Consider the following 16,755-nt stretch of genomic DNA (forward strand, 5'->3'; position numbering starts at 1 on the left):
ATTCCAGAAGTAATAAAGAAATAAATGAGGGTAAAATTAAAACTCATTTTTCTTATTCGTAATCTCATAGATAGCAATTTGTTCAAAATAGTAATCGCAACAATATATTGGGTGAGTAGAGGTTATAGATAAGTGAAATGAATGAAAACAAGGCTGTAAGGGACAGGAGAGGGGCACTGTGTACTCTAAGGTACTGGACTACCTGTAAAATGATATGGTGTTATTGGAGAGTGAAACCATACTAGCTGTAAATGTATATTGAAAATCTAGGGCAACTGCTGAACAAATGCACCCTTTGGAAATTTAAGTGAATATACATATTTTTGTTTTGTATGTGTGTATTTTTAAAAAAGCAAAATAATAGTCCTGATAGGCATTCTACAATTTTAACATTTCCTTGATCAGTACAGAAAAGTAATGGTACTAAATTGCCTTACCTCTTTCAAGTTCAGCTCAATTTACTTTCTAAATGATATGTGCTATTGTTGTCTACTTTTTTTTTTTTTTAGATACAAGCACACCACATTCATTGCAGCATAACTCACAATAGCAATAAGATGGGAAAAAACTAAATATTCATCAATGGAAGAATGGATAAACTATGCTACATATACACAATGGAACTTAACACAATGCTAAAAAATAATTATGAATCTAAGAAACACCTCATAACATGGATGAGCCTAGAGGGCATTATGCTCAGTGAAATCAGTCATAAAATGACAAATATTGCATGAAGTCACCATTGCAAAAAGTCAAGAAAAGACTTTTACACTAAAAGAAGCATTCTTTGATGGTTACCAGGAGTGGGAGGGTGAGGAAGAGTAAGGTACTTCTTGCAGAGTATATTGTCTAATGTTTTAAAGACTTTATCAAAGTGTTAAGGAAAATAAATGGGGACATACACTGTAACCAACACAATACGAGTCTAATTTTGTTTTTTTAAATGTATGTAATCAAAGAAACAAAAACTGGAAAGACATAATCAATGTGTCCTACCTCTTTCTGGGTGGTTGTTATCTCAAGTGATTGTTAGGATAAAAGCAAGAAGAAACAATAACAAAAGAGAAAGAAAGAATGAGGGCAGTGAAATAATTACAAATAAGGTAAATATTAATTAGATTAATAATAATTTAAGTGTGAATGGTCTATATACAGCAATTTTAAAACAGAGACTTTTAGAGTGAATAAAAAACCAAGACCTAACAATATATTGTCTATAATAAATCCACTTGGAATATAAAGATGCATATTGATTAAAGGGATGAATTAAGAAACACCATTCTAGCACTAATCAAAAAGAAGCTGGAGTCGCTACATTAATTTCAGGCAAAGCAGACTTCAAACAAGGAAAATTATCATGGGTAAAGAGGGACTTTACATACAGTGTGATGTTGTTAGGTGCCGTAGGCTTGGTTCCAATGCAAAGTGACCCTTTGTACAGCAGAAACAAATCCTGTGTCACCCTCAGAATCATTTTTATGTTTGATCCCATTGTTTCAACCACTGCGTCAATCCATCTCATTGAGGGTCTTCCTCTCTTTTGTTGACTCTCTACCAAGCATGATGCCCTTCAGGGACTACTGGTCCCTCCTGATAACATGTCCAAATAACATGAGATGAAGTCTCACCATCACCTCTTCCAAGGAGCATTTTGACTGTACTTCTCCCAAGGTAGATTTGTTTGTTCTTCTGGAAGTCCATGGTGTATTCAGTATTCTTCACCAACATTATAATTCAAAAGCATCAATTCTTCTTTGTTCTTCCTTATTCATTGTCCAGCTTTCTCATGCATGTGAGGTGACTGACAATATCATGGCTTGGTTCAGGTACACCTCAGTCCTCAAAGTGACATCTTTGCTTTTTAACACTTTCAAGAGGTTTAAATGAAAGATAATGATAAAGAGAACAATTCTCCAAGAAGACATAAAAATCAAGGTTTGTGCTTCTAACAACAGAGCATCAAAATATGCTAGAGAAAAATTCATAGAATGGTATAGAGAAATAGATCTACTTCAATACCCCTCCATCAGTAATTGACAGACATAACAGACAGAAGATCAGGAAGGGTACAGATGACTGAACAGCACCATCAATCAATGGGATTGAATTGACATTCATAGGATACTTCATATTCAACAACAGCAGTGTGGTAGTTAAGGTTCTGTGTCAACTTGATTGGACCAGGACTTCCAGTGGTCTAGATGGAAGCTGTTAGTTAACTCTATGAGCAGCCAATCAATTGAAAGATTATTTCCTTGGGGATGTGGCCTGTTCCTTATATTATGGGCAGACAGGAAAGTCTCACTCTTTTCTGTTGGATCTGGGCTTGGGACTCTCCACCTCTACAATTGTGAGTCATTTCCTTGATACAAACTTCTCTTGATTTATTTATTTGTAAGTGCTGTTGAGTCAGTTCCAACTGCTAGCATCCCTGTGTGGGGTTTCCAGCGAGTGACCAATGAGTTAGAATTGCCGACTTCATGGGTCAAACTGACCTTGTGGTTCTGCACTTATCCTATTACATACCACACAAAACTCTTTTTACAGATATCCATATATATGTTTTACAGACTCCTGGTGTGATGTTGTAGGATCAGTACTGGGCTGTGAACCCCAAGGATGGCAGCTCAAACCCATTAGCTATTCCTTGGAAAACCTATACAGGGTCGCTATGAGTTGGAACTGACTCAGTGGCACTGAAAAACAATAAAGAGACATTCATATCAAGGAAATGACTCACAATCCTAGAGGCAGTTAACATGACTGTTAGTAAAAGCACAGAGGTCAAGTCTAAAGTAAAGCAGAGATCCTGGAGTATTTCTGGGGGAAATTCCACATTCAGATAAACAGAGAAAAGGAGGAATAGACTTTATTGATAACAGAGCAGGTCTCCTGAGAAGGTAAGATTCACAAATGCCCTAATCTCTTTCTTCTCTCCGTCCTTCACACTGCCAATGCTTCTTCACCTTTTAAGGTTTCAAGATTCTGGAATATGACTCCTACCTATTTCTTCCTTTTCAGTATCAGAGAGGAGCCAAGGCTGCTGATTGTAAAAATCCAGAAAGGCCCCAACTGTTTGTGTTTATCCTGTTTATTTGTTTGTTTTCAAAACTCTAGATGTTTGGGTTGTACTTGCTAATATTTTTACCGTCTATGCCCACACAGTACTAATGGATCATGGTACCCTTTCCCATGGTTCTCAAATGTAAATTCAGAATCATTTTTGCAAATTTGTGAATGTCTGTTTTATGGTCCGGTCATGTGGTGCTGCAGGACAATGCACTGGACTGCAAGGTTGGATTGAACTGCAAGGTCAGCAGTTTAAACTCAACCAGCCATTCCTTGGAAACCCTTTACAGGGTTGCTATGAATTGGAACTGACTCAATGGCACTTAAACAACAACAACATGGAATCCACCTTGGTGAAAGTTTCATGTGAGCTGGAGAAGAATGTATATTGTGCTTGTCTTAGGCTGGGTTTTCTAGAGAGACAAAATCAGTGAAACTTATTCATGGTTGTTGTTAAATGTTGTGGAGACAGTACTGACTTGTAGCGACCTCACATACAACAGAACGAAACCCTGCCCAGACCTCACAATCATTGCTACACTTGAGCCCATCACTGCTGCCACTGTGGCAATCTAAAATCATACAAACCTTTATTAAGCAAAAATATCAAAATGTGAAGCTATTGTTTCTCTTCATAATCTCCTAGGTCTGTGCACTCCTATATGCAGTGTTCCATCTCTCTAACTCTTCTCCAAAGAATTCTGCATTCTTCAACTTACACCACTTCAAAGCAGCAGTGTGGGCATCCTCAGGGGACTCAAATCATGTTATTTTTCAATGTTCTTTGAGTTTAGGGAACAAAAAAGACTGAATTAGCAAAACCAAGTTGGTAGGATGGATGGGGTAAGGTTTTCCAATAAACACCCCTAACAGAGCCCTTGATACGCTCAAAACATGCGCAAGTGCATTGTCATGGTAGGAAAAAAAAATCCTAGATGCAACTTTCCTGGCCTTTTTCTCACCAATGTACTCTTAAGTTTTCCTAAAACTTTTTCCTAATAAGCCCCTGTGATCATTCTATGTCCTTTGAGAAAATCTATCAAGATTATCTCTTTGGAATCCCCAAAATACTTGCCATAACTTTCTGAGCTGACCTCTCTAAATTTATTTGCACTGGCTCAGCTAATCTCCTTGAAAGTCACTGTTTAGTTTGGACCTTTTTTTCAAGGCACCCTAGTAAGACTAAGACAAGTGTATCCCATAAAATCACCATTCACTGATTGCAGAGACATGTTTAAACACATTTTGTTTGGAATCAACTCATGCATGGAGGAAATGGAACCCCTAGTAGCAATACTTTTTTACTTACCCTCATGGTTTGTGTGTGTGTGTGATTGAAAATGGATGAATTAGATAATGTACAACATATAGTCAGGAGATAGATTGAGAGTTGTTGTTGCTAGGTGCCATTGAGTTAGCCCTTGACCCTATATACAACAGAACAAAACAGCTCCTGATCCATGATATAATAAGGGTCAGACCACTGTGATTCATAAAGTTTTCATTGGCTGATTTCTTCCTAATCTGTCTGAGTCTGGAACTCCCATTGAAACTTGTCCAGCAATTTATCAAGCAACCAACAAGCTTCCATTGACATAGGGGTGGTAGCTGCACATGAGACACATTGTTTGGGAATGAACTAGGAATTGAACCCAGGTCTCCCCCATGAAAGGAGAGAATTTTACCACTGACCCACCAGTAGTACCTCACAAAATTAATAACTGTTAAGTGCCGTCGAGTTTGTTGTAATTCATAACGATCCTGTATAAGGTTTCCGAAGAGCACCTTGGTGGGTTTGAACCACTGACCTTATGGTATCATCCAGCCAAAAAAAAAGATTCTAATAAAGTTGTTGTGATGATTGAGAACTAGAAAGAAGAGGACTTGAGTGAGGACTTTCTGATGAGTTCTAGCTGAAGGGCTGGGTGTGGTGGAGGCCAGGGAGGACCAAAGTCTGAGTCTCCTTAAGGTTCTTAATTGTCACATTTCTACACCATAATTCAGTCACAAGTCTAGCTTAGTATCTTCCAGAACCCTGGAATATTCATCCATCTGGTTGTTTTTGTTATTGCTAAATACCGTTGAGTCAGTTTTGACTCACAGAAACCCTGTATAGGGTTTCCAAGGAGCAGCTGTTGAGTTTGAACTGCCCTGTGGTTGGCAGTCCAGTGTTTATCCTACAGTGCTACACCAGGAATACATTACCATGTGGTTGTTTTTCTTGTTGTTAAGTGTCCTTGAGTTGGTTCCAACTCACAGCAATCCTGTGTAGGGTTTCCCAGAAGGAGTTGGTGAATTTGAATCACTCTCCTTGAGGTTCAAACCGACCTTGGGATCTAGTGCTTATCCTCCAATGCCACACCAGGACCCCCATCCACCTGGCCCTGGCCCCGCATTAGCACAGACCTGCAGGAGGGGATCAGCAGAGACTTCATCCATCTGAAAAAGCTGAAGTTGGAGGCTGATCCTGCAGAGGAGAAATGTATGCAAGTATTTAGGAAGGGTTTACAGATGCAACTAGAATCCCAGCTACAAGTTAGATAAATATACGCTTCTTGACATACACACAGAATTAATAAATATTTTTTTCCTTTTCAGCCTAAATCAAACAACATTCATTGTAATACTCCTTGACAACTTTCTAAAGACTTTGTACCCCTATGTAGGTTCCAGAAGTGTATCTTTAAACTCCCAAATCCTAAGAAAGAAACTGGATAAAGCACTATAAAGAAAAAAAACATGACACCAGAGAACTTGCTAACTTCAATCTTAAGATTTTTTTTTTAATGTTGATATTTTTTCTTAGATTCATAAGGATATAGGTTCAACACATGGTTTTAAATCCCTCTACTATATGGGAGAAAGATGAGGCTTTCTGCTCTAGTAAAGATTTACAGCCTCGGAAAACCTACACAGGGTCGCTATGAGTTAGAACTGACTGCAGGCACACCACCACCATCATCACCACTAGACTAAACGAAGGAACTCTGGTAGCATAGTGGTTACAAGTTGGGCTGCTAACCTCAAGGTCAGCAGTTCAAAACAACCAGCCGTTTTCCATGGGGAAAAGATGAGGCTTACTGTTCCCATACAAAGATTTACAGCCTTGGAAACACTATTCAGGATCACTATGAGTTGCAACTGACTCTGCTGCACATAACCACCACCACCACCACTTGACTAAAGGAGTCCTGGTGTGGCGCTGTGGGTTAATGCGCTAGACTGCAAAGTTGTTTGAACTGCAAGGTAGGCGACTCAAGCTCACCAGCTGCTCCTTGGAAACCCTATACAGGGCCACTATGGGTTGGAACTGACTTGACTTAATAGCAACTAGACTTACAAAGGAGTCCTAGTAGCAAAGTGGGTTATGAGTTGGGCTGCTAACTGCAAGGTCAGCAGTTCAAATCTACCAGCTGCTGCACAGGAGAAAGAGGAGGCTTTTTGCTCCTATAAAGATTTACAACCTCAGCAACCCTATATAGGAACAGATTCGATAGCACACCACCACCACCACAAGACTCTAAGATCTTTGAGATTAGGGAACTTACTTCTTTCTGTCTTGCTTTCTTTCTTACCTATTTTTAACAAGTGTTCAGTAACTCAACTAGCTCAATCTATAGAAATGTTAGAGCTGAAGTTTGAAGTCAGATGGTTGTCACTACTGATAATCCTGACATCAGACACAATGAAAGGAATCAGTTTTATAATGTTTTGTTGTTTTTTAACCTCCCCTCCTTTGGAGTCCTGGTGTGGTGCTGTGGGTTAATGTGCCAGACTGTAAAGCCATTTCAACTGCAAGGTTGGTAGTTCAAGCTCACCAGCTGCTCCTTGGAAACCTTATACAGGGTCGCTATAGGTCAGAACCTACTCGACAGCACTTAACAACAACAACTCCTTTGGTTGGAGGTTTTTTTTTTTTAATTCCACATACATAAGAAATTATATATAGCTTTAGAACACCAAATCAAATGTAATTTTATAAAATGCTTTTCCAAATTACATACACTCACGCCACCAAAAATGCATGTACATTGCTGGTAAAAAAATTGATGAATTGGACAATGTCCAACATATGGTCAGGGCGTTAGCATTACTTCAAGAGGCTTATGTTAGAACTGGCAAATGTCAACAATGTGCAGCTGACAACATGTTTACTCAGAATAATTTTGGGTTCTTATGAAATGATCTGATTAAAGGAAAGATACATTTTAGATTTATATTTGCAGCAACAGAGAGAGGAGTCCTACTATGTTTGGAAGAAAATAAACAATTTATTAACAGAATCTGATTTGTGATCATTTCGATTCTAAATTATCTAAATTATAGATGGAGATTGTCCTGGAATATGAATAGATTTCTGAGATATGTTTAAATTTCTTAATCATGTATTTTTTTAAGAAATGCAGAAGTCAATCACTGAAATATATGATAATTGCAAGGTTGACAATTCAAACCCAACAGCTGCTCTTTGAAACCCTGTATATAATAAGGTTGCTGTGAGTTGGAACAGATTTGACGGCACGTAACAACAATACTCACATTAATTTAAATGATACCATCCACTAAATTAGCTATATCAGGACTTCTAAGCATTATAATTTCTGAAAACATTATTTTAAATAAATACGTGACTCAAGGTATTTGAAGAATACATCTCTTTAAAAAAGAATCAGCTGACTCTTCTAAATCCGAACAACTTTTCTTGCAGTTTTCCTGGATTTACGGTTCATCGATTTAGTTAGGATGTGAAATTAATTTCTTTATCTTAAATGGGGCATCAGATACTTTTGTTGAAAAATACTTTAATGTATTTTTAACAGCTTTATTGAAGTATAATTTATACAAAATCAACTGAATGTATTTAAAGTGAAAGTGCATAATTCACTATACCCCTGTGAAACTACCACCCCAATCAAGATAATGGCTTTATCCATCATCACCGAAAGCTTCCTCATGCCCCTTCATAAATCCTCTTTCACTTGCATCCCTGCCCTCAATCCCCATCCTAAGGCAAGCGTTGATCTGATATCGTTACAGATTAGCTTCTACTTTCAATAATTACAAATATATAAAATTATATACTACTTACTATTATCCTGGTTTCTTTGACTCAGGATAATAATTTTCAGATTCATCCATGTTATTTCATATATCAATAGTACATTCCTTTCTACTGCTGAGTTGTTAATACTGTCGTGTTGGTTCTGACTCATGGCGACCCTGTACAGGGTTCCTGAGAAGTGGCTGGTGACTTTGAACCACTGACCTTGTGGTCCAATGTTGCTGCTACAGCACCACACCAGAACTCCACACTGACTAGTGTTCTATTATATGGGTAAACTATGATTTGCTTCTTCAGTTACCTATGGATGGGCATTTGGGTTGTTTCTAGTATTTGGCCATTATAAATTAAGCTATTATAAATATTCATGTAATGTTTTTACATGAACAAATATTGGACTCCTGGTGTGGCACCGTAGGATCAGCACTGGACTGCCAACTACAAGGTATAAATCCACCAGCTACTCCTCAGAAACGCTATACAGGGTCTCTTTGAGTCAGAACTGACTTGACAGTACTTAACAATAACAATATATGTTGTCAGTTCTCTTGGGCAAATAATTAGAATAGTTGATGTCACAGATTGAATTATTACCCCCCCCCCCCCCAGTATGTGTCAACATGATTCTCAGAGGTTTGGCAGTTATGTAATATGGCAGTTAGGTAATGATGTGATCTGATATAATATAGGTGGGATGCATCACCCCTAATCAAGTCACAACTCTGATCCCTGTGTAGGGAGTTTCCCTAGGATGTGGCCTATCATCTTTTATCTTCCAGAGAAAAAGAGGAGAGTGAAGCAAGTAGAGAGAGAGGCACCTCAGTGCCATCAGGAAAGAAGAGCTGAAAGCAGAGCATGTCCTTTGGACCCAGGGACCCTGTGAAACTCCTAGACCCAGGTGAGGATTGAAGCCAAAACACATGGAGATCTCCAAGGAATGTCAGGCCACAGCTTCTGAGAGGAGACAAGGAGATTCCTTCTAAATTGAGTCAACAGAGAAAGAGAAAGCCTTTCCCTAGAGCTAGACCCCTGAATTCAGACTCCTAGGCTCCCAAACTGAGAGAGAATCTAGTTCTGTTTGTTAAAAACTTCCACTGTGGTATTTCTGCTCTAACGCTAGATAATTAACATAGCTGGGTCATATGGCAGGCATGCAATTAATTTTTACATGAACTGCCAAACTATTTTATAAAGTAGTTGCTTTTCTATTCTATCATCTCCGTAATCTCTGGGTTTTGTGTGTGTGTGTGTGTGTGTATATGTGTGTGTTTGCCAATCTTTTTTTTTTTTATTATTGTGAATTATATGATAGTTTAAATGGGAGGACATTAGTTTTACATTCATTCTATCATATATTGTTTCATTGCCATGGTTACAATCCCCTCCTATAATCCCCTCCATGCATCATCAACCAACCAAAGAGTATATACTACAAGCCTGCCCCCGGGTCGTCAGCACACAGCCCCTCTCCCTCTCTGGATGTAAAGTCCCCAGCTGCTTCATCTCTCCACATCATCATCTCTGCCTTCATCTCAGGCATCACTGCTTCTCTGGGTAGGGTCTTCTCCATTGATGGTCCCAGGGATCTCTGCTCCTAGACTGCAAAGTTAATCACTCCCCTCCTTTTGCTACAAAATGTCTACCTTTACATTTCCAACCCTCACAAGCAGTCCTGATAACAATTATTCACTATTGATTGTATCACAAGAGACCTACCCATCCGCATTTCATTTCATCAGCCCCGCCTAGACAGATTGGATATTACTCACTGGAGATTCTACCTTCCTCCACGCCCTCTGGATCTAGGTTCCCTCTTGAAAGCTTGTAAGCCAGTCACTTCTTGCCTTTGTAGCCCCCCACCCCCCCACCCCCCCACCATATCTGGGTTTTTAATTGTTGATTTTTTCCTCACTATGAGTTTTCTCCTTTTTTGATTTGCCTGGTAATTTTCATTGTTGTTAAGCATCATAGGGTTGGTTGCAACTCATAGCAACCTTGTATAGGGTTTCTGAAGTGCATCTGATGGGTTTGGACTGCAGTCCAGTGCTTGTCCAACAGCATCACACCAGGAGTCCAATTTTGGTTAGATACCAGATAATATGTTACCTTGCTAAGTGCTGGATATGTTTGTATTCATATAATTATTGTTGAGTTTTGGAACAGGTTAAGTTACTTTCTTTTCAAGATTGCTTTAAGTTTTGCTAGATAAGATGATCAATATTTATTTCTATGTCTGTCTTGCTTTAGACCACAGTTAGGGACCACAAAAAATTATTCTTCATTGTTCCTAGTTCTTAGCACAGGACCTGACATATAGATTTGAGTCTGCAGCCACCAAACATGAATGGATTCCTGTTGTCTAGTTCTCTTACTCAAGACTCTTGATCTTTACTGCCCCGTCCACCCCTGGTTTGTCTTTATCCTATCCCTGTCCCTCAGGTACGGTGCTTACCTATTCACGTTCTCCCTGACATCTTGATATCACACACATTGTTCCACCAATCTCATTCCAGTGGCTTTTTGGGTCCCTGACACCCATCTTAGGTTATTGACAATAGTCTCTTTGGCATTATGATCTCAGTCACTGAGTTAACAAACCTAGGCCTGTACTTCAGTACTAATTACTTCATGTCATTCACAGCCTATACTTTCTCACTTTAGTGCCTCCTCTATGCTATTTCTTTCCCCCTGCAATACTTTCTTCCATCCTGTTTCCACAAGGCAAAGCCAACAGCCTTCAGATGTCAACAGGTAGTGAGTTATTTACATTATCAATCTTCCCCCAACCTTGAGGGTAAGTGCCATAAGGCAGGGATTTACAACACTTAGAGTAGTACTAGGTACATGCTGTTGTTGTTAAGTGCTGAGGAGTTGGTTCCAACTCATAGCAGACACTCAATAAATATTCATTGGATGAATGAACAAGTGCAGTCTTTCCCCAAGCCTCCCCAGTTTTCCTGAGATGAAATAAATTTCTTGCCTCCTGGAATGCCAAAGCTGTTTACCTATCCTTTTGATCATAACATATGTCTCTTACTATCTTTTATATGCATTCACGTTCGTCCTCCTAGACTATAAGCTACATGAAAATCAGATTCACATCTGAGTTAATGCTGACATTTAATAAGTGCTCAGAAAAGTGTTTCACATACTTTTCAATAATGCTAGAAGCAAAGAAAATAGATGGCAGCAAAAAGGCCCTGCAACTTACCAAGGTGAAGGCCTGGACTGGTCCGGCCAATGTACAAATACAAAATGGCAGCAACGCCCATATTAACCAGGGTATAGATCCACTGGATCACAAACATGATGAGAAGGGATCCTACAACCTGTGAAAACAGAATAGCAAGGACATAGTCCCAAACGGGTTCTTATTTTCCACTCAAGAAACAATAATCCTTCTTTGTCAACCCCTCTTCAACTAAAATCTGAACCATGGATTTGCACTCCTAATTTAAAAAACAAAAACAAAAAAACACTTCACTGAAGTGGATATTTGGGGAGACACCCTCTCCAAAAGCAATGCTTTAACTCAAACTATCAATAAGTGGATAGATATCAATAGATATTCTATCTTAGCTCCTCATTTCACTCCTCCCTGAAGAAACAAATTAGCATGAAAGTATGCTAGTTTTGTGATTCTGAAGTCATCAGATAATAAATTGTTTTTAAATTAAATGACTGATTAAAATAAGTGGCCATTAAATGTAATCTTGCCACACACCGTCTCATCTATACTCTAATATAATAGGCAGTAAAATCACATTACTCCTAGTGAAGTGCCCCTCTCCCCGTACCCTAGCCCAGATCACATGTCTCCACTTGAATGAGCATCTGAATGGTGTCTCAGGGACAACTGAGATCCAGATGAAGCTACTCACCCCCAACAGGGAGACCCAGGGATTACAAAAGCGAGTGTAGAAAGAAGTTGATTTCCTGTGGATCCTAGACATCAGGAAGAAATCTAAAGAAGAATTGGAGCCAAGTCATTCATTACCAACCATCTTCTATTTTTAAGAACAAACAAATATCTATGACCTTCTCTTTCCTAATTTTGTAACTCAGCCTAAAATACAGCTCTGTAGCGTGAGGAGAGGAGTATTTATGGCCTCTCTCCAGCCAATGACTAGAAAAAAGGGCAAGGAGTTCAGAGGGATGTGGGAGCTTTTCTAGGACCCACGGCACACCTCTCCAGATCAGTTACCTGGGAAAACCTAGAAGTCACCATGTAAGGAGGGAGAAATGAAGAGTTTGGCAGCTAGGAATACTAGCTTTCAAGTGTGGCTACTGGGGCTGCTGGGTCAGGTTGACTTTTGTTGACTGTGGGTGCGCTTTGCCACCAGGTCAGTCTAGGTCTTGGGTACAGGAAGGAAAAAAGGGAGGGGGAATAGCTCCTTCGGATTCCTTCCTCTAAAAGTTGAGGTGGCCAAGGGGCAAAGTGTTCAGCACATATATAATCGTAAGAACCTGCCTCATCCTGAAGGAGCTCAAGCATTTGAGAGTTTCTCAGCTCCCTTTTTCAGTTTATAGCTGATTGCAAAATGCTCACTTTTACCATAAAGTGTATCCGAATTGTTTAAACAATTTGGTCTAATCACCATAACACATAACAACCAAGGTTCACAAAAATCCGTTGGGTTAACTTTGCTGTATGTTTATTTCAACTTCAACATTAAACCTTCAGTTGTTCTCAACCTTCATGGTGGTGGTGGTGGGCCATAGAGTCAGTTCCAACTCACATTGACCCTGCATAGGGTTTCTGAGGCTATAAATCTTTATGGGAGCAGAAAGCCTCATCTTTCTCCTGAGGAGCAGCTGGTAGCTGTTGGCTTTTTGGTTAGCAGCCCAGCTCATAATCCACTAGGCTAAAAAATAAGGTAGTCTGCTTCCTAGCCCTTTCTCTGTTCTCCAATACTAACTTTTCGCTTCAGCCAAACTGCCTTAAATGTACCATCTACTCTGCCCAGAATGCCCTTCCCCCTTCTTTACATGCCCAAAGCCTGTCTTCTTCCCCACCTCTGCTCTGTCCCATCTAAATTGTTGATCCCTGGAATCTAGCTGGAATCCTTTAGTTCTTTATTTGTCCAGCTTCTACATCCTTCAGATCCCAGCTTAAATATCACTTTCTCAGACAAATTAGTCTCCACATCAAAATCGAACTGTATTCCCTTCTACCATTAATCTGTCTTTATGACCCATTACCATTATTTGTAATTGTATATTACATGCTTCTTTGCCTAGGAATCCTGGTATGGTGTGGTGTATTAATGTGCTGGACTGCAAGGTCAGTGGTTCAAGCTCACTAGACACTTCTTGAAAATTCTATACAGGGTCGCTATGAGTCAGAACTGACTTGACAGTACTTAAAAACAACAGCAACATTGCCCTGTAGGATAAAGCACTGGACCACACAGTCAGTTTGAACCACAAGGTCAACAGTTCAAATTCAACGCTGCTCCTCAGAAACTCTACACAGGGTTGCTATGAGTCAGAACAGACCTGATGGCACTTAAAAAACGCAACAAACTGCCCCCAGAGTATATGCTTCATGAGGTTAGGGACCACACAATTCCTGAACCTAGGGTATGGTGTGCATAGGACTCAGAAACTATTCCTAGATCAATTAGCCCATCCTTGCTGATCACTAAGGCTTTGCAATGTAGCCCCTCAAAAGCACTTGTCCTCACACTATTTCACACATCGTCACCCAAAACAAGGCCAGGGCAGACTGTGGAACAGATCATCAATTACTCATATGCAAATTCAGGCTGAAGTTGAAGAAAATTAAAACAAGTTCATGAGAGCCAAAATTTGGCCTTGTACATGTCCCACCTAAATTTAGAGATCATCTCAAAAACAGATTTGATGCATTACATACCAATGATTGAAGACCAAAGAGTTGTGGAATGACATTAAAAACATCATACGGGAAGAAAGTCATTAGAAGACAAGGAAGAAAGAAAAGACCAAAATGGTTGTCAGAAGAGACTCTGAAACTCGCTCTCCAGCATAGAAATGCAAAAGCAAAAGGAAGAAATGAGGAGGTAAAAGCTAAATAGAAAATGTCAAAGGGCAGCTTAAGAAGACAAAGTCAAATATCATCATGAAATGTGCAAAGATCTGGAGCTAGAAAATCAAAAGGGAAATACATGCTCAGCATTTCTCAAGCTGAAAGAACTGAGGGAAAAAATTCAAGCCTTGAGTTGCAATACTGAAGGATTCGTTGGGCAAATTATTGGATGATGTAGAAAGCCTCAAATGAATACACAGAATCACTGTACCAAAAAGAAATGGTCGATGTTCCACCATTTCAAGAGGTAGCATATGATCAAGAACTAATGATACTACAGAAATAAATTAATCCAAGGTGCACTGAAGGCATTGGCAAAGAACAAGTCTCCAGGAATTGTTGGAATTTAAATCTTTCCACAATGTGATGCAGCACTGGAAGCTCTGACTCAACATCTATAACAAGAAATTTGGAAGACAGCTGCCTGGGCAACTGATTGGAAGAGATCCATATTTGTGTCCATTCCAGAGATGTGATCCAACGGAATGCAGAAATCATAGGATAATATCATTAATATCACATGCAAGCAAAATTTTGCTAAAGATAATTTTTAAATGGCCGCAACAGTGCTCTGACAGGGAAATCCCTGTCAGAAGTTCAAGTTGGATTCAGACAAGGATGTGGAACGAGGGATATCACTGCTGACATCAAATGGACCTTGGCTAAAGGCAGAGAATACTAGAATGATGTTACCCATGCTTTATTCACTGTACAAAGGCTTTTGATTGTGTGGATCATGACAAACTATGGTCAATACTGTGGAAAAAAAGTATTCCGTAACACTGAATTGTGCTAATGAGGAACGTGTACATACACTAAGAGGCAATCTTTCTAACAGAACAAGGCGGATACTGAATGGTTTAAAATCAGGAAAGGTGTGATCCAGGGTTGTATTCTTTCACCATACTTACTCAATATATATACTAAACTTATTCAATATGTATGCTAAGCAGATAATTCAAGAAGCTGGATTATATAAAGAACATGGCATCAGGATTGGAGGAAGACTCATTAACAACCTGTGATATGCAGATAATAGAACCTTGCTTGCTGAAAGAAAAGGAAGACCATAGTAGAACAGATGCATTTGAGTTATGGTGTTGGTGAAGAATATTAAAAGTGACATGGATTGCCAGAGAACAAACAAATCTATGTTCAAAGAAGTACAACCAAAATGCTCCTGAGAAGCCAGGATGGTGAGACTTCACCTCATAGTTTGGACATATTTTCAGGCAGGGCCAGACTCTGGAGAAAGACATCATGCTTGTTAAAGTTGAGGGTCAATAGAAAAGAGGAAGATCTCCAATGAGATGGATTGAAACAGTCACAGCAGCACTGGGCTCAAGCTTAACGATTATGAAGATGGCACAGGACAAGGCAGTGTGTGGTTCTGTTGTGCATAAGGTCCTTATGGCACCTAACAACATCATACCTAGTTAGATTACGCAGTCCAGAACTACCAGCATTGCGTTACACATATCACTTGCTTTCATACTTAAGCATTTCTCAGTAGTCTTATGTCTATTTGATTCACTCTCCTATTCTCTGTGACAACAATTTTGTAACCTCTCTTAAAGAGAGCTTCATCCTCTCATCACCAAATCTACCAGCCCATTTTCATCAGCACCCTCTAGTCTGCCTACTCTTCTTTGCCTACTCTGCTCCTACGCAAGGCCCATCCTGCCACTTGTGCCCTGGATTCCACCCCTTTTCACTTACTCAAGGTCTTGCTAATAAGTCTTATGTTTACAAAATGCATGCAGACATAAACACTTTAAGCATGAAAGGGGTAAAGCAATTGTTTAAAAGTTTTAAATAATGACTTTAAATAGTTTTATAGAAATTTAGTTCACGTAAGTATTAAGTTATCTCTGAAAATCTACTCCATATGCTTATGAGAATAAAGGTTTAATTCTAATTGTTGTTGTTGTTGTTGTATGCCGTGGAGTCGGTTCTGACTCATAGTGACCCTGTAAAGGGTTTCCAAGGCTGTAAATCTTTACGGGAGCAGAAAGCCTCATCTTTCTCCCATGGAACAGTTGGTAGTTTTGAACTGCTGACCTTGAGGTTCACAGCCCGATTCATAACCACTATGCTACCAGAGCTCCTTAATTCTAACAGGCATGTACAAAATGAGAATGTATATATGTTGAGACAATTCAAGCAAGATCATGCTTTTTGATGTAGTAATTTGTTAGGCTTACACTATAACTGGTTTAATGTCTATCTAAATGCTGAGCATTTAAACTATTTCCAACTTATCACTAAGTCCGCTTGGATGACATAAGCGGTTTGTGATTGGCTGTTAACCAAAAGGTAGGTGATTCAAATCCACCCCACAGCTCCATGGGAGAAAGGCTTGGTAATTTGCTTCCATAAAGTATACAGCCAACAAATCAAAACAACAATGAGATATCATCTCACACCAACAATAACAGCAAAGATGAAAAATGGAGAAGATAATAAATGCTGGCGGGGATGTGGAGAGACTGGGACACTCTTGCATTGCTGATGGGATTGCAAAATGGTCCAACCTCTTTGGAAAACAATA

General features: G+C 39.3%; 1 protein-coding gene across 1 annotated transcript in view; it reads right to left on the reverse strand.

The window, feature by feature from the left end:
• The window catches only part of SLC12A8 (solute carrier family 12, member 8), a 258,578-nt gene that overhangs the window by 12,446 nt on the left and 229,377 nt on the right, over positions 1–16,755 (reverse strand). The window contains exons 10-12 of the mRNA XM_006869431.1: positions 12,016–12,098; positions 11,346–11,463; positions 5,479–5,539 (exon numbers count right to left, since the gene is read on the reverse strand). Of these exons, the coding sequence (XP_006869493.1) occupies positions 5,479–5,539; positions 11,346–11,463; positions 12,016–12,098 (262 nt within the window). The remainder of the gene's footprint in view (positions 1–5,478; positions 5,540–11,345; positions 11,464–12,015; positions 12,099–16,755) is intronic.

The sequence above is a fragment of the Chrysochloris asiatica genome, unplaced genomic scaffold, assembly GCF_000296735.1.
Source record: "Chrysochloris asiatica unplaced genomic scaffold, ChrAsi1.0 scaffold00130, whole genome shotgun sequence".
NCBI lineage: Eukaryota > Metazoa > Chordata > Mammalia > Afrosoricida > Chrysochloridae > Chrysochloris > Chrysochloris asiatica.